At 39.2% G+C, this 19,835-nt stretch overlaps 1 protein-coding gene across 1 annotated transcript; it reads right to left on the bottom strand.

Annotated features, from left to right (window-relative positions):
• Window positions 1-2,223: 2,223 nt before the first annotated feature.
• LOC137024753 (gastrula zinc finger protein XlCGF57.1-like) lies at window positions 2,224-16,885 on the bottom strand. The gene is made up of 3 exons (XM_067392616.1): window positions 16,843-16,885; window positions 14,398-14,538; window positions 2,224-3,935 (listed from the first exon to the last, which is right to left on the bottom strand). Exons 2-3 carry the CDS (start codon window positions 14,480-14,482, stop codon window positions 2,968-2,970), a joined length of 1,053 nt encoding a protein of 350 aa, XP_067248717.1. The 5' UTR covers window positions 14,483-14,538; window positions 16,843-16,885; the 3' UTR covers window positions 2,224-2,967.
• Window positions 16,886-19,835: the final 2,950 nt, after the last annotated feature.

Genomic DNA, 19,835 nt, shown 5'->3' with positions numbered 1-19,835 from the left:
ACGATCTCTGCTGCTGGTCTTGGGTATTGCTGCTCGGTACCCGTTTCCACAAATTAGCAGTCTATTGGATACACCTGTGACCAGTGCTTCAGGCGCTCCTTTAAAAAGAGATCTCTTGTAGAGACAAAGAGGAACTTTGGGAACTTTGGCTTTGGCCTTTGTTTGGTTTTGGACTTTGTTTTGTTTGATTTGTTTTCTGCATTTATGCCTCAACATTACATTACACTTTCAACCATGCACTTGGCTTTACACACTGACGTTACTGATGGACACATAACCATTGTGATTTCCTTTGATTGTTTTCATTCTATTATTTAATGTTGCCTTAATTTAGTAGTAAATAAACATTTTCTTGAGCTAGGGCTGGTCGATATATCGCATGAGATTGTCACACGCATTTCGTCAGTAAAGCCGGTTCCCTGATTACCGCTAAATCGCCATCACCTGCTTTCAAATGGAGCGGCATTTAATAGACAGAGCCGTAGATCACTGACAAGCCACACAATATAGAGTTCATATCGCAGATGAATCGCCTTCGATAATGAACGCGATATTGTGTGGCTTGTCAGTTAAACGGTGCCATGTAAATGTTTTAAAACCTTATTATGAAAATGAGGATAGCCCTAAGGAAAATGTGACATCTTTGCATCCGGCACTTTTGGCCGTTTCCATCGGTGGGGGTAATGTGAGTTTAGTGGGTGAGGAAGAGGAGACCATTTCGCCTGATGATTCTGGGTTCTGTTGTCGATTGAATAATTCAGAGGCTTTGCAGAACTTTTGCTCTCCGTCATTTATCTCCTGTAAAATGCCAGGAGTTATGCGATTTGTTGCGTAGTTTTCCTGAATTATTTGGTGACACGCCGTCTCTTACTGATTGGGTGGAACATGACATTGATGTGGGGGACGAAAAACCTGTTAAACAATGTTTTTATCGTGTTGCACCTGAGAAATGAGAGGTGATGAGGAAGGAAATCGAGTATATGCAAGATCACAATATTGCAGTTCCTTCATTTTCGGATTGGGCTTCTCCATGTATTCTAGTTGGAAAGTCAGACTGTACTGTGAGATTCTGTACAGACTTTCACAAAGTTAATAGCTTAACGAAACCAGACTGTTTTCCTTTGCCCCGCGTCGAAGACTGCGTAGACCAGGTTGGGTCAGCTAAGTTCGTCAGTAAGTTTCACTTGCTGAAAAGTTACTGGCAAATGCGATTAACCAAGAGAGCACAAGAAATCTCATCTTTTGTTGTTCCATCAGGGCTATATTCTTACCGGGTCATGAGTTTTGGCCTACGAAATGCTCCGGCGACTTTTCAACGCCTCATGAACTGAGTCATTTCGGGTCTTGAGGGTTGTGCCGTCTATTTACACGACTTGGATGTTTTTAGTGACAGTTGGGAGACTAATTTAAAGCGCCTTCGTTCGGTGTTAAAACGTTTGTCTGATGCACAGCTTACGGTGAACTTAGCCAAATGCGAATTTGCGAAGGCCACCGTGACATATCTCGGTAAGGTGGTGGGGAATGGCGAGGTGCGCCCGATTCAGGCTAAAGTGCAAGCCATTCAGAACTTTCCTTCTCCAACAACAAAGAAAGAGCTCATGAGATTTTTAGGGTTGGTCGGATACTATCGATCGTTTTGTCGTAATTTTTCTACGGTAGTTGCACCGCTTACTGATTTGTTGAAGGACAAGACAAAATTAGTTTGGTCTTCCGATTGTGAACTGGCTCTACAAAATGTGAAGTTTTTGCTGTGTTCAGCGCCTGTGCTTGCGGCTCCGTGCTTTGAGAGAACTTTCATGTTGCACGTCGATGCTAGTAATGTGAGCACGGGGGCTGTCCTTCAGCAGTCTGATGCTGATGGAGTAGTTCACCCTGTTAGTTTCTTTTCAAGAAAGTTTAATTCGTGCCAGCGTAATTATTCTGTAGTCGAAAAAGAAGCGTTAGCCCTTATTTGGGCCTTGCAGCATTTTTCTGTGTTTTTAAATTCCAGTGCACCTATTGTTATATATACGGATCATAATCCATTAACCTTTTTAAATTCTTTGCGGTGTCCAAATCAGAGGTTGGTCCGGTGGTCTCTGTTTTTGCAGTCCTTCTGCCTGGACATTCAACATGTCCGTGGTTCAGAAAACGTGGTAGCTGATGCGCTGTCACACGCTCCAGACGCTGTATAATCTTCAGGATTTAACTTGTGGTTCCTTTTTGGAAATTTTTAGGAGCTGTCTTTGGTCCTGAAACGGGTATCGCTTACTGTTTGACTGTTTTGTGTTTTGATGTTTCGTTACAGGGAACTTTGTGGGAGTCTCTGTCTTATGGGGAGGGGTGTGACAACCTCTGCTGTTGGTCATTGGTGGTGCTGCTTGGTGCCTGTTTCCACAAATTAGCAGTCTATTGGATACACCTGTCATCAGTGCTTCAGGCGCTCCTTTAAAAAGCGATCTCCAGTTGAGCCAGGAGGAACTTTGGGGACTTTGGATCTTTGTCTTTTTTGGACTTCGTTTGGCTTTGGCCTTTGCTTGGTTTTGGACTTTGTTTCGTTTGATTTGTTTTCTGCATTTATGCCTCAACATTACATTACACTTTCAACCATGCACTTTGCTTTACACACTGACGTTACTGATGGACACAGAAACATTGTGATTTTCTTTGATTATTTTTATTTTATTTATTTAATGTTACCTTAATTTAGAAGTAAATAAACATTTTCTTGAGCTCAATGCTTGGTTTGCGTCTGTCCCTTGTATTTGTTGCTTCCCTTGAGCCAGGGGTCGTAACACAAGTGACATTTTAGGTGTGAGTTTAAGATGAAATTTTTTCAACGCTTCATGAGTGAATTCTGAAGTGGCCATTAAGGGTTACTTTATGTTTGAAACTCTTTCCATCACATGTGAATGGCTTCTCTCCAGTGTGAATGTTCATGTGATACCCAAGGTTTATTTCTGTTGTGAAGCTCGTCCCACACAGTTTTCAGGTGAAAGGCTTCTCTCCATTGTGATTTTTCACATGGACTTTGAGGTTTCCTTTTTGAGTGAAGCTCTTTCCACACTGTTGGCAGCTGAAAAGCTCCTCTCTAGTGTGAATTCTCATGTGGACTTTAAGATTTCCTTTTTGAGTGAAATTCCTTCCACACTCTTGGCAGGTGAAAGGCTTCTCTCCAGTGTGAATTCTCATGTGGACTTTAAGGATTCCTTTATCAGTGAATCTCTTTCCACATGGTTGGCAGGTGAAGAGCTTCTCTCCAGAGTGAATTCTCATGTGGCCTTTAAGATGTCCTTTTTGAGTAAAACTCCTTCCACACTGTTGGCAAGTGAACGCCTTCTCTCCAGTGTGAACTCTCATGTGGACTTGAAGGTTTCCAATATCAGTAAAGCTCTTTCCACACAATTTGCAGGTGAAAGGTTTCTCCCCAGTGTGAACTCTCATGTGGCTATTAAGATGTATTTTTTGAGTGAAACTCTTTCCACACTGATCACATGTGAACGCCTTCTCTCCAGTGTGAATTCTCATGTGGACTTGAAGGTTTCCTTTATCAGTGAAGTTCTTTCCACACAATTTGCAAGTGAATGGCTTCTCTCCAGAGTGAATACTCATGTGGGATCTAAGGTGTCCTTTTTCAGCAAAACCTCTTCCACACTGTTCGCAGGTAAAAGGTTTCTCTCCAGTGTGAATTCTCATGTGGACTGTAAGATGTTTATTTGCTGTAAAGCTCTTTCCACACTGATTACATCTAAATGACTTTGCTCCGTTGTGAACTTTCATGTGTCGTTTTCCAGTTAAACTCTTTGAAGTCTTTTGAGTGATTTTTTGAGAGGAAATGCTTTCAGTCTGTGAGCAACTAAAAGATTTTTCTCCAGTTTTGAAATCATGTTTTCCATACCGATCTTTCTCGTCCATTTCATTTAGCTCTTCATTCTCCACTTTCAGTGCCATCAGATCTATAAAAGACAAATACAAGTTAACCCCAGTTTAATGGCACATAAAACATATGTCAAGATATTAACACATTTAAGGAATCAAAACCAAAATCAAGTATATCAACTTAAGTTACCTTTATTTTAGGGCTGGGCAAGTTAACGCGTTTTTATCGCGTTAACGCATTAATTAATTAACGCCGACAATTAGTTTATCGCGCGTTAACGTACTTTTTATTTTGAAAGTCCGTTGCTCACTGCGTTTGAATACACATAGATAGACTACAACCGAATACAACACAAACCATGGGTCACAGGAGGGGTGGGATATGTTTATCAGTAGGCTACTGGCTGCTTGGGATGAGCGTCATCACGCGTCTCAACCAATGAAAGCATTTGTTGTGTGCCTAAGAGATATCTGGTGCGGACAGAAAAATGGAAAAAGGTACCCACTGCTTATCACTCAATAAAAGAATCACATTGCTAAGTGTTTTTGAACGTTTTGATTTCGTTTGGTTTAATAATTAACATTACCTTTGTGAGTCTGACTCTCACTGCGCTCGTGAATTAGCAGAACTTGACGGGGACATTCAAATGCTTAACAAAACGCTTCATGTGACCAACAATTCTGTACATGTTTATTAAAGCATACTGTGTGGAGATAAACAAATGAGCCCAATATGCAACACGTTTATATCTTAAACGGTTTCCTCTCATGTCATCTCAAGAAAACGCTTAATGCACTTAGACTGATATTAAAGAGACCAAATTCTATTTACAAATAAAGCACATGCAGAAAAACGGATGACACCAAAATATAAACTTTCAGTATCACTTAAAATGTAACCATTTTATAAATTTTCTTCATAACGGTTTTATAAAGGCTTAGTGTGGTTGTCATTTGTTAAAATAAATATAAAAATACAGTGTGTTCGTGTCCGTCTGTCTGCTGAATTTGACCCATAATCTCTGATTCTCCTCATCTGTGATCATGGAAAAGGGGAATTACAATGACAACAGTTGTAGGCCTACTCAATATGCTCGTTTAAGCATCATTTAAACGTTTCCAACAAATAAATGAATCGACTTTTCTCAGTGTGTTAATTACATAGATTTATTTGGATATTCATACGATGATATTCATACGATGGCTGAAGCAGCAGTGAGCGTCCAGCGTGCGACACGGTAAACAGATCAACACTGTAAACGAAATTCTACAAAACTTAAGTGAAAAAAAAAATAAATAAATAAATAAAATGATCATGCGATGCGATAAAATAGCTTCTATTCCATGCAAACGATACCATTAAAAATGTTAATGTTCCACTTAATGGCAGAAACAAAACAAAAGGTAAGCAAGAATCCGTATTAATTTCAGTACGAGTAATAGAGGGCGACCCTGTCAAAATGGCGGCGCCGCCCCGGCATGCAACGAGGTGTGACGTCGGTTCGTATTCTCTATTGCACTTTTGTTCATACAGCAGTACTTTGAAAGAATAAAATTACGCAATACACTACTTTTGATTTCATTATTGAATTTTGTGCGTGCTGCGATTAATCGCAGAAAAATCATGCGATTAATCGCGATTAAAATATTTAATCGTTGCCCAGCACTACTTTATTTATATAACACTTTTTACAATATGGATTGTTTCAAAGCAGCTTTACAGTGATGATAGGAAATTGTGACCTGATCCAGCAAAATGAGTCACAGTGACCCAAATTTGAGATTTTGGTATCAATGGAAAGATGAGACAATAAGCTTTAAAATGATATCCTAGTCAAAGTCATACCTTGAATGGTTTTAAAGATATACCCATTTGGTCATCTGCCCTCTTTTTCCAATTGAAAACCTGAGAAAATCGCTTTTAAAGTTTTTTGCCCATTTTTTTTGTTGATATCTTTCAAAATCCATTGCATTTAAAAGGGATAAACTATTTATTTTACAGCTTAATTTGACCAAAGACATTTTTATATATATAAATGCTATTAAACCAGGCTGAAGCTCAAGTTATTTTAAAGTATTTATTTGAATTAATATTTTATAAGGCACTTTTACAAAGACTAAAATCAGAAAGATTGAACAGAGGTGCTACATTTTTGCTTGAGAGAAAGAGTCAGAGGTGAGAGAGGCAGAGAGACAAGCACTTATATCGTACCCTAGCTTGCGATCGACAAGCTGCGCAATGTGAAGCGCTGTTATGAGCAGAATGCTTTCAGAAATCCAACATCTAAGATAAGTAAACAGGTTTTCTTATGATATTACACAGTGCTTTGCGTAATATGCTTTCTATTTGTTAAAGTATCATACACGAGGTTCATTCATGTCAACTCCCAACCAACAGTGATCACTATATGCATTAGCATATAGTGCATTATTTTTGCATTATTTTTATGCATTATTTTTGAACGTCTGTTCTTAGAAATTAGCTTACAAAAAAAAACGATTTTTTCATTGTTTTTCCACATTATCGGCCCACATCTTAAAATAGAACGTTGCGACTTCCGACTCATTTCGCCAGAGCGGGTCACAATTAATGCAACAAAGATTGTTTCGGCTGTACAGAAGCTCTAGAAGAAAGTCATTGTTCAGCTTAAGCAAGTCTTTGATCGATTAATTTCTGTTGTATTATCTCATGATTCCAATATCTCCATAATTTGGTGGCCGGTAGGCTATATTAGGGCTGCTGTAACTTTAAGACCTCACGCATGGACCCATATACAAAATCTGAATACAAAATCTGTGCGAATAATTTAAGAGCAATATGCGCAACATACACTGAAATAAGCACCAACAATAAACATCTGGGGTAAATTAATCGAGTGGGTTAAGGGACTTTTTTGTCAGCTCCCTCTTGGCGAGATGAGAGCAAGAAAGTGCAGCTGGTATCATGTATCTGTTCTGCAGGAAATAAGTATTGGAAGCATTTCAGATATTACACTATTATACTTAATTTTTTATTTCAGATGCCTTTTTACAACACTACAAATTAAAAATCTATAGACCTATTTTAAATATAAAATTCAACCAGCCAAAGTGGCCAGTGACTGCATTACACGCCACTGCGGAAAAGACTGGACCCCAAAAGAAGGAGGAATATGCAGTGTTTTAGCACTCTAGCCCGGGAAGGGCTTTCACTGATGGAATATTCGCTGCATTTCTGTCAACTTGCCCAACGCACCACCAATGATAATGTGACTTTAAAATCATTGTTTTGGACTGGGGCAAACTATTACCACCCAAGAGCCTTTCCAGACCTGTCAGAAGGAACATGGAGGGAGGCCATCCTACGCTGTCTGGAGAGTCTCTATCCACAGTCCAGACCAGCGTCCATGTCACCGAACACAGATTCCCGCCAACCATTACCCCAAGACACGGAGATGATGCCAGAAACCACTGCAGATGGGGAGTTACTCTCTGCCACGATGGAGGAGCCTGTGAGGATGGCAGCACTGACAATCACCCCAGAGACAAAGCACCACACTGAGTCAAACCAGGTGTGTGAGGCGGCAATTCGTCCATTGCCGTAGGAGATTTAGTGGACATCGAAGGAGTGGATTGGAGCCCCGTCCACACTGCCGCCACTGTGAGTTTCTGTTGGACTCTATGGACAGTTACTTAGAGGATTATTCCCTGCCCCATTCTAAACCCACCTGATTCTTCCTCTTCAGATCAACTAATGCCTGTCAGACCACAGCCTGTCCGTCTGCCCAGTCTCAGCTGTCCCCTGTCAGCCCCTCTGTTCCTCCTCAGCCTCTTCTCAGTGGCATGGATCCACTTCTGGCCCTCCAAGAGCCAGCTACTCCTGGGCATGTGGATCTCCTGGCTCTGCCAGAAACTTCAAACACTTTGGAATGTCAGGTAATGACAAGTTTACACCACAGGACTTTAAACGTTGGCAGATCGCTGTGCTGCTCAGACTACATGACCTGCTGTGGAGTCTTGAAGTCATTGTGGTGTTCACACTACATGACACTACGTAAAAGAACCGCAACAGGAGGTTAAACACTACACAAGCTGACAATAAAGGCCCTTTCACACCGGATGCGTAACGAAAAAGCGAATAGTTCGCGTCAAAACCATTCACATCAGCCGCGACGCGAATTTGCGGCGTTTGAGCTCTGAAAGATTCCAAAACATTTGCGGCGACAGCTGAATGAAAAAAAATATATATATATTTCAACAAAATAATCTTCATCCTGTTGGAAAGGTTGGTCAGTTTAACTGCTCAGGACAAACAACAGACACTTCATCATCCAGTGAAGATGAGCTTTTCATTTTTTTTCAAAGACTGAAAATAAGTTTTTGGGTGCACCCAGTCTTAATAACAACACATTCACTTTCCATAGTCACGGACACAATTAGGTTTAAAAAAAAAAAATCAACAAGTTTTACCTCAGAAGGTTATCCTTGTAGCCTACAGCGACTTGCATGTACTCCCACAGGAGCTGTAATCTCGTGAGAAATGCCATACCTGTCAAAGGTTAATGTTGATTGAATAGCTAGTGACATCTACTGGACATTTCGTTTACAGAAACGAAACCCACTCACATATACTGCGAGTAGCCCAGGCTATAAATAGGCTTCTGTCTAAGATAAGAACCTTTATTTGTCCCACAATGGGGAAATTGTATGCCTATGGACTACAGATAGAAGTTTAACTACTAGATATAGTTTAAATAAACATTCACACGGTAGTTTTCTATTGTAAATGCGTCGACACACAAGCTCAGATGAAAATCAGATGATCTGTCATTGTTGCTGTGACATCACCTTGATTGGTTGAAGCCTTTTCTGTCGCCTCGAATGTGAAAAAAAAAATCGTCATTGAAGAGTAAAAAATAAACGTTTTTTCGCAGCAGCACATTCGCGTTTGTTGTGGAAGCACTCATTACACAAACAGCTGATCAAAAAACAAAACCATTGCGCAAATAATTTGCGCGTCAAAATCGCGTCCAGTGTGAAAGGACCTTACCTCGACAACAACCAACAAGAGTCACACAACAACTTTATTTGAAAATGAACACTGGGAAGAAATTAAATTCTGAATTGAATTGAATTAAAATTAAATTAATCCTTTCACACATAAGTTTAAAATATTCTGCCTGACCTCCCAGAGTTAAGGCGACCATTAAGCCCCGGGTATACTTCGGCCGCACACCCTGGCCACATGCAGGCCAAATTTCGAGATCGCGCGGACAGTCCGCATGCACAAGCAGTATAGAAGAGTCCACTAGGTGGCAATACGCATAGTATTGAGCACAGTGTTCAGCCGTCAAAGAAGAGTGTGAAAAGACAACAACACGCTTGAAAAAAAGAGAAAAACACGACAATGGACGGCGAACTTGACGAGCGTTTGAGCAGATTAGAAAGTAACCACATTTGTACAATTCATGTTTGAAAGGGTACAAAGATGTGTTTAGGGCGGCAAATTCACGGAGGGGGATAAGTAAAATATGGGAAAGGATGCACTTCTTTTCTTCTCCGATCATGCCCAGTGAATGTCACGTTGATGACACAACTCAGTGCTGCTCTCCGATGTCAGGTAAAGCATAGAAAAAAACTGTACTGCACATGTGACGAACACGGTCATCCGCGCGCATCCGTGGTGTAGTATACTTTGAAAGACGCACGCATGACGCGTCCGGGCGCGGAAAGTGAAGTATACCCGGGGCTTTAGAACATTTTCCTTTATTGTTTCCATGACGACGCCGTCATGCTTGTCACATGACACACTGCGGCCACACTGTATGACAGATGTAGGCTATCGCTTTTCTCACCATGCCATCAACTATCTGAAATTCTGATTCTCAAATATTTATAAGTGAATGTTGTGTCATTTAAAAACCTATATAATGACCTTGATCTTAATCTATAACATGACATGGGCACCGCATTGTTAGTTTGTGCAGCAGTTCAGAGAGTCCTGTCAGTTGGATTTATAGGCTACATACAGCACTGGGAGAACAACAGAGTGTTACTTACACAAGGTATATGTACTATATATAAATAAACATAGGCAAAATTATATTTGAATGGACTGTTATTGCTGCTTCCATAGACATCAGTGTGTATTTCATTGGCTGTTGTGTCACGACATGTGACACCCACAGGATGTCAAGTCAGCTGACATCCTACGCTGTCTGGAGAGTCTCTATCCACAGTCCAGACCAGCGTCCATGTCACCGAACACAGATTCCCGCCAACCATTACCCCAAGACACGGAGATGATGCCAGAAACCACTGCAGATGGGGAGTTACTCTCTGCCACGATGGAGGAGCCTGTGAGGATGGCAGCACTGACAATCACCCCAGAGACAAAGCACCACACTGAGTCAAACCAGGTGTGTGAGGCGGCAATTCGTCCATTGCCGTAGGAGATTTAGTGGACATCGAAGGAGTGGATTGGAGCCCCGTCCACACTGCCGCCACTGTGAGTTTCTGTTGGACTCTATGGACAGTTACTTAGAGGATTATTTCCTGCCCCATTCTAAACCCACCTGATTCTTCATCTTCAGATCAACTAATGCCTGTCAGAACACAGCCTGTCCGTCTGCCCAGTCTCAGCTGTCCCCTGTCAGCCCCTCTGTTCCTCCTCAGCCTCTTCTCAGTGGCATGGATCCACTTCTGGCCCTCCAAGAGCCAGCTACTCCTGGGCATGTGGATCTCCTGGCTCTGCCAGAAACTTCAAACACTTTGGAATGTCAGGTAATGACAAGTTTACACCACAGGACTTTAAACGTTGGCAGATCGCTGTGCTGCTCAGACTACGACCTGCTGTGGAGTCTTGAAGTCATTGTGGTGTTCACACTACATGACACTACGTAAAAGAACCGCAACAGGAGGTTGCACACTACACAAGCTGACAATAAAGGCCCTTTCACACCGAATGCATAATGAAAAAGCGAATAGTTCGCGTCAAAACCATTCACATCAGCCGCGACGCGAATTTGCGACGTTTGAGCTCTGAAAGATTCCAAAACATTTGCGACGACAGCTGAATGAAAAAAAATATATATATATTTCAACAAAATAATCTTCATCCTGTTGGAAAGGTTGGTCAGTTTAACTGCTCAGGACAAACAACAGACACTTCATCATCCAGTGAAGATGAGCTTTTCATTTTTTTTCAAAGACTGAAAATAAGTTTTTGGGTGCACCCAGTCTTAACAACAACACATTCACTTTCCATAGTCACGGACACAATTTAGGTTTAAAAAAAAAAAAAAAAAAAAATTAACAAGTTTTACCTCAGAAGGTTATGTTATCCTTGTAGCCTACAGCGACTTGCATGTACTCCCACAGGAGCTGTAATTTCGTGAGAAATGCGATACCTGTCAAAGGTTAATGTTGATTGAATAGCTAGTGACATCTACTGGACATTTCGTTTACAGAAAAGAAACCCACTCACATATACTGCGAGTAGCCCAGGCTATAAATAGGCTTCTGTCTAAGATAAGAAAACCTTTATTTGTCCCACAATGGGGAAATTGTATGCCTATGGACTACAGATAGATGTTTAACTACTAGATATAGTTTAAATAAACATTCACACGGTAGTTTTCTATTGTAAATGCGTCGACACACAAGCTCAGATGAAAATCAGATGATCTGTCATTGTTGCTGTGACATCACCTTGATTGGTTGAAGCCTTTTCTGTCGCCTCGAATGTGAAAAAAAAAATCGTCATTGAAGAGTAAAAAATAAACGTTTTTTCGCAGCAGCACATTCGCGTTTGTTGTGGAAGCACTCATTACACAAACAGCTGATCAAAAAACAAAACCATTGCGCAAATAATTTGCGCGTCAAAATCGCGTCCAGTGTGAAAGGACCTTACCTCGACAACAACCAACAAGAGTCACACAACAACTTTATTTGAAAATGAACACTGGGAAGAAATTAAATTCTGAATTGAATTGAATTAAAATTAAATTAATCCTTTCACACATAAGTTTAAAATATTCTGCCTGACCTCCCAGAGTTAAGGCGACCATTAAGCCCCGGGTATACTTCGGCCGCACACCCTGGCCACATGCAGGCCAAATTTCGAGATCGCGCGGACAGTCCGCATGCACAAGCAGTATAGAAGAGTCCACTAGGTGGCAATACGCATAGTATTGAGCACAGTGTTCAGCCGTCAAAGAAGAGTGTGAAAAGACAACAACACGCTTGAAAAAAAGAGAAAAACACGACAATGGACGGCGAACTTGACGAGCGTTTGAGCAGATTAGAAAGTAACCACATTTGTACAATTCATGTTTGAAAGGGTACAAAGATGTGTTTAGGGCGGCAAATTCACGGAGGGGGATAAGTAAAATATGGGAAAGGATGCACTTCTTTTCTTCTCCGATCATGCCCAGTGAATGTCACGTTGATGACACAACTCAGTGCTGCTCTCCGATGTCAGGTAAAGCATAGAAAAAAACTGTACTGCACATGTGACGAACACGGTCATCCGCGCGCATCCGTGGTGTAGTATACTTTGAAAGACGCACGCATGACGCGTCCGGGCGCGGAAAGTGAAGTATACCCGGGGCTTTAGAACATTTTCCTTTATTGTTTCCATGATGACGTGTCATGCTTGTCACATGACACACTGCGGCCACACTGTATGACAGATGTAGGCTATCGCTTTTCTCACCATGCCATCAACTATCTGAAATTCTGATTCTCAAATATTTATAAGTGAATGTTGTGTCATTTAAAAACCTATATAATGACCTTGATCTTAATCTATAACATGACATGGGCACCGCATTGTTAGTTTGTGCAGCAGTTCAGAGAGTCCTGTCAGTTGGATTTATAGGCTACATACAGCACTGGGAGAACAACAGAGTGTTACTTACACAAGGTATATGTACTATATATAAATAAACATAGGCAAAATTATATTTGAATGGACTGTTATTGCTGCTTCCATAGACATCAGTGTGTATTTCATTGGCTGTTGCGTCATGACATGTGAAACCCATAGGATGTCAAGTCAGCTGACAGCTCCAGATATTTAGCATGCTAGATGTTCGTCTGGCATCAGCGACGTGTCATTGAGTAGTTCACACTTAAAGATTGGTGAGCGCCCATCACTCACTGATTTTCCCCTGATCACAGCCCGAGCTTAAAATCCTGTAGTGTAATCTTGGCATAAGTGATGATCACTTATCTTTGGACAGGATTTATTTCCAGGTAAAACTGTGTACTCAACTAAAACGACTTTCTTATCACAGGACTTTGCCAACATTCTTGCTTGATATAGTTTTTCAGCTGCTGTAGAGTTCAGGGTCATCTTTGAGTTATTTTTCTCTATAGGTTAAAGATCTGGACGGCAGTCAGGCCAATTCAGCACCTGGATTCTTCTACAACGAAGCTGTGCTGTTGTAACAGCTGCAGTATGTGGTTTTACATTGTTCTGAGGAAATACACAAGGCCTTCCTTGAAATAGGCGTCGTCTGGAGGGGATAATTATAACTTTATTATTATAAAATGGACTTAAATTGAGTGCTCGCCTGTGTGTAATCAAATGCATCATTTTCATTTTATTCTGTAGACTGAATTCGTGCTCTTCTGCCACACTGGAGCGCACTCACCACTTACTGGACAGGTGTGGGAATTACAGTTGCAAGTTACATCAGCCTCAGTGTAATCGGTCAAAATGACGGACGGCCTTCAGATTTTTCCATCACTGCAAAAAAATTCCATCAATGACGAAAAATGTTCTGGTGTTTACCGACAGTGGTTTGTGGAAGTATTTCTGGGCCCATTTAGTAATGTCATTGACACGATCATGCTGATGAGTGTTGCAGTGTCATATGAGGGCCTGAAGACCTAACAGAATAATTTAGACCATCCAATAAAGGTCTAAAATATTCTGTTAAACAAAAACCCAAACTTTGCTTAAATTTGGACCCCTACTTGATGCCTTACTACTGTGTAGACACTAATGACTGACTAATTTATGTATTATTATTTTCCCTCTTTTGTTTTACTTTTGGACCTTGTTATTTTTATTTACTACTTGTCATTTTTATTTACGTTGTGTTAATTCATTCTCAATTTTTATGTTTATTTATTTTCCCATTTATTTTTCTTTCCTGTTCATATTAATTGTTATAATGAAAAAGGGAATGTGCTGATATTCTTAGTGCATTTACATATTTCACATTTGTATACATATTCCCAATAAATATCTCTTTACAATAAAAGAAATAGATATTTGGTTTAATGTTACTCAAAATAATTTTTTAGGCCACTTCTGAATTAATTTTCCTAATTTAATCTGTCACATCCTAATAGTGAACACCCAAATCAGATCTTCTCAGGTTGAAGCAGTATGTATTAGTCCAGTCATGTGATCCCAACATGTCTGTTCACAAGAGGCGACCCGCTCCATGTCACTTTCAACTCTTCAAAAATATCATTAATTTCTGTAGCTCTAGACATTTTAATAAGGATCAAATGACTGAGTTCAGCTTTGAGAATGAAACCAACCTGTTTGTTCCTCAGTTTCTTCATGTTTGACTCTGAATGTTTCTTCAATCTTCACATCTTCACTCTCCTCTTTAATAAACTCCATCTTTACAACAGTGTGTCATGTGGATCTCAGATGCTTCACCAGGAGTTGTTTGGACACTTAAATAAAAAAAATAAAAATAAAAACTTTCAAAATCTAAATCTGAGTCTATCTCAATCAGATCTAGTTCAGTAGTTCAGTACACTTGTGAGAGAGTCGGAGTGAGAGTTAATGGACTTAAAGGTGCCCTAGAATGCTTTTTCACAAGATGTAATATAAGTCTAAGGTGTCCCCTGAATGTGTCTGTGAAGTTTCAGCTCAAAATACCCCATAGATTTTTTAATTCATTTTTTTAACAGCCTATTTTGGGGCATCATTATAAATGCACCGATTCAGCGTGCTTCCCCTTTAAATGCTCGCACTCCCTGCCCCCGGAGCTCGCGACTGCCTTAAACAGTGCATAAACAAAGTTCACACAGCTAATATAACCCTCAAAATGGTTCTTTACAAAGTGTTCATCATGCAGCATGTCTAATCGTGTAAGTATAGTATTTATTTGGATGTTTACATTTGATTCTGAATGAGTTTGATAGTATGCTCCGTGGCTAAAGCTAACGTTACACACTACTGGAGAGATTTATAAAGAATGAAGTTGTGTTTATGAATTATACAGACTGCAAGTGTTTAAAAATGAAAATAGCGACGGCTCTTGTCTCCGTGAATACAGTAAGAAACGATGGTAACTTTAACCACATTTAACAGTACATTAGCAACATGCTAACGAAACATTTAGAAAGACAATTTACAAATATCACTAAAAATATCATGTTATCATGGATCATGTCAGTTATTATCGCTCCATCTGCCATTTTTCTCTGTTGTTCTTGCTTGCTTACCTGCATAAAGTCTGATGATTCAGCTGTGCACAGATCCAGACGTCTAATGCCTTGAATGTCTAATGCCTTGAACATGTTGCCTGGCAAGGCCAGACTGATATATCTTCTACAAGATATATCAGTCTGGCCAGTCTGCCATCCGTCGCGATTCGAGTCAACTCCAAAACGTACAGACGAATCAGATTCGTTTATTTCAGTGACGCAAACAGCGTCACTCTAGTGCGGCGAAAGTGCCTTCAATATCAAGCAGAGCAGACCATGTCTCTTAAAACAGCTTCTTTTTAGCCTTTTTAAGTGAAAACATGTAGAATCTCAGTATTGATCGGGTGACTGTGCGTTTTAAACAGTTTATTGAACAGCTTGATGGCCTGATACAATGTCACACACACACACATAAACGAGACGAGGCGAGCCGAGCCTTTTAAAGCAGCCGTGAGCTGACGGCCTCTTTTTAAATAAAAACACTCCAGCAGATTCAGATTCGATTTGCCTCAGTTTGTCAAGATTCATTACATCTTTGTTTATGCCATCTAGAATCTCAGCACTGATCGGGTGACTGTATGTTTTAAACAGTTTATTGAACAGCTTGATGGCCTGATACGATGTCACACGCACACATAATTGGCAATAACACCACGTATTCTCAAATTCTTACATCAACAACGACACAAGTCATTAACGTCGCTTTCTCTAGCGCTAGCCATGTTAAACTACTCTCCGTGCTTGCCAAAAAACTATTGTGCTTGCCCGGGGCCGTTTATTTACTTTTTGCTGTTGACTCTCTTGTCGCTTTGCTAACGTCATATCCGCCCTTCTCTGATTGGTTTACTCTGCTTCCTGTTTGCTCGGATTTGCTCCGCCCTAGAAATCAAATTGATTCACTGGCCGATCAGACTCATCCGCTGGTACAGTGGTGTGGCTTGATTTTCCGGGCAATTGATCATGGGCTGGCATATGCAAATATTGGGGTCGTACACTCAAAACTAGCATCTACAAAATTAATAAAAGAACACAGATTACATAGTAGCTTTATATTAAGACATATTTATTTGTAGATTACATTTACTAGATTACTCTTTCGTGAAAAATAAGTAGTTTTGCACAAGTTATCATTGTACACGTCTGTTTGTTCTCGTTGTATTTACACAGTTTGACCAGCAGGAGTCGGTGTTTAAGAAGATTCGAACGCTTTCAAACAGTGAATCATTCTGTGCAGCGATTGACTCGGTTGACTCTTGAGCTTCCATAAATGCCTTTTCTCTGATCACTACATGCCAGTGACAGAATTTATGTTTATGATAATCTGATTCACGATATAGCGAGAGAATGAGACGCGTCTTTTTGTTACTCTGTATGTACACTGTGTGGATGAGCTTTACTCAAAAAAATAAAATGTTCATTAATGTTAGATAAAGCATTATGTTACATTCAACAATCAAACATTCATTTAGCGGTTCTTGATAAAACAAACAGTTAATGCCTGAACAGTTTGAATTGATTCAAATGTTTTGAATGCTTAAAACAAACCTTTCTTCAGCAGAATCACAACAGATGCAGGAGCGCGTCGCCGACTTATGACGTCATGTCGGCACTCCAAAATAAAAGTCCTGTTCACACGCTAGAGTCAGAAATGTGCATAAAAATTCACATACAAATAATAAAACATATATCAGCGAAATACATATTAAAATGCGTGTTAATCAATGATTTGCTAAAAATAATTACAAAAGAAAGAGTTTGAACCACATCTAATATGTGAGATTCTGATAATGGCTAAACACCATTTTTACAAGGGGTCCTGCTAATTAAACCACTTGATAACTGTGAGAATGTGTTGTTTGTAAATGGCTCTGCCTTCAGAGACAAAACAACAGGCCGGAATTGTGAAGAATAAGTTGTGACCGTGAAGTGTTATGACCAAACAAAATGTTTATATTTGTTTTTATATGAAGAGTTTGGTTCCAAAATGCAATAACTCCATTTTGATTATTTTGAGTAAAAAGGTGTTTTCTTTACCAAGTAAGTGGCAAGATGAAAACCCCTATTTTCTGTTTCAAACTTTCAGATAGCATCTTTTGGATATAAAAACATTAAAAAATCAAATCTACATTTTGATTTTAAAAAGTTTATTATAAAAACGTATTATTTGTTTTTCCCAAAATGCAATAAATCCATGACACTTTTTTTTTTTCAAAATGCAATTAATTCGTCAATATAAAAATTATTTTTCAAATTGAAAATACACAACAAAGTAAGTTGATTCACATATATGACAGAGTCTAAACTTTGCCAATATTTATCTTATATTCACCCATGTTACTAAAAATACATTCAACCGTCGCTCCCAAAATGGTCATCTTGTTAATGTTATGAATTATTTGTCATTACCGATTAAAGAGTATCTGGTGCCACCGCACGGTTTAATAAACACACTTTTTTTTCCGAGTACATTTGTATTAAAAACGGCTTTTAAAAAAAGCCTTTAATGTTTACAGTGCGTGGAATGGTGCGCTGTGATTGGTTGAGAGCGGATATATCACGTTCTGCAGAAAAAGGAGACTGGCGTTTGTCGCGTTTTGGGAAGAAAGGGAGAAAACATGACAGAATAACACGACGGATATCGCATTTTGCGCAAAATTAATAAATGACTTTTCAATACCGACCAGATACAATACTGATTTTGGCGGAAACTCAATTTTTTGAAAATGGCGTTTATCGCGTTTTGGAACCAAACTCTTCATATGATACATTTTATATAAATATTATACATTTATATAAATTTCCCAAAATTTCCAATTAATTCCCATAAATTCCCGTAAATTCCCATAAATTCCTGTTAAGTTTCCAAATTGGAATATTTTCAAAATTCCCCAGGTTAAGTTCCCGTGGAAACTTTCCGGAAATTTACCGGAAACCTTACGCCCCTTTGCAACCCTACTTGTGACCCTCACTGGAGCGGGAAAACTGATGACTGACAAAATTGTGACTATCTACACAGACGCCCATTACTGGTTCGGGGTGGTAGACGATCTTTGAGGTGCTGTGGTTTGAATTCTGTTTGTAACAAACTAATGCAAAAAGTTTCTGTTTCTGTAAGTGCCAGAGCAGACACGGAGATTGTGTGTAATCTGTTATCTGAAAATAACCTTGATTCTTCTAACTCTTTACAGAGCATGTTCAGAGACAGAGAAAGCTGGAGGAAATCTGGTGGCAGAATTAAAGATGGAGTTTAGTTTAGTGTTGATGGCAAATGTTGTTTAGAGAAACATGTCTCCAACCACTATGATCAATTAATGATGAACAATGAATCAAAAAGGGAGGATGGTAACTAAATTAATGTATGGCTGAAAATATGCCTGAAATTTTTTTAATTAGGTTGGAAGACCCCATTTTTAGAAATGGAAGGTGCTAAAGAATGAGTGGCATCAACAGAATTGTGTGAGACATGTTGAACTATTGTAAAGAAATGTTTTCTGTCCTGTCTAACGTTTGTACAGGTGAAATCAGCTCAAGGAATACCAAATCAGCACTGAGGTTTGTCAATGACACATCATGGGCTACAAAATGGATCTGTTGTGAAAAGATGTTATACAACTGATGATACATGCAATATGTCTGTAAAATGAAGGATGTGATCTTTAGTTTTATGATTGGGCAATGTACCTCAATTAGTTGTTTGTATGAAGATCAGAGATGAGGAGTATAAATGTGATGTAATAACGTACGTTAGCTTGTTTTCATTTTTGAGAAGATATGCATTTTTACCTTAGTGAAGCATTGTAATAGATGTAGTGATTAGTTATCAATGAATGATAAAAAGGGGGGAATTTTGAGTTTCTGTATAATTTCCATATGATTTTACTTATATGGTTATGGTTAAATGATTTAGTTTTTCTAAGAAGTGCTTAAATATGCCTACTGAGGGTGAAAAAAAGTGAAAAACCACTGAAGTGGTAGACATGTTCCTGATATGTTAAAAGGACAGAGGCTTCAGCCTTGGAGGTTAGAGATATAAAAGTGAGGGGAAGCTTTCGTTCTTGGTCTTACACTCTGCAGCTACTTGTGTTTCTGTTGACTGTCTGACCTTTTTGCAAGAAATAAAACTTTTGAAAGACAATTGGACGTGTTTGTCTCTTATGCAGTGAGAGTCCTGTTGATTTTTGCCATGGCAAAATCATGGAAACACCAATGACGCTTTAATAAGTGAACAACTGTTTTGATATATTTATAGACAAAACTAATTGTTGTTATATACAGTACAGTCCAAAAGTTTGGAACCACTAAGATTTTTAATGTTTTTAAAAGAAGTTTCATCTGCTCACCAAGGCTACATTTATTTAATTAAAAATACAGTAAAAAACAGTAATATTGTGAAATATTATTACAATTTAAAATAACTGTTTTCTATTTGAATATATTTCACAAAGTAATTTATTCCTGTGATGCAAAGCTGAATTTTCAGCATCATTACTCCAGTCTTCAGTGTCACATGATCCTTCAGAAATCATTCTGATATGCTG

Source organism: Chanodichthys erythropterus, chromosome 8, assembly GCF_024489055.1.
Source record: "Chanodichthys erythropterus isolate Z2021 chromosome 8, ASM2448905v1, whole genome shotgun sequence".
In the NCBI taxonomy this organism is placed as follows: Eukaryota; Metazoa; Chordata; class Actinopteri; order Cypriniformes; family Xenocyprididae; genus Chanodichthys; species Chanodichthys erythropterus.
The sequence above is the reverse complement of the archived record's forward strand: the minus strand, read 5'-3'. Positions and strand labels throughout refer to the sequence as shown.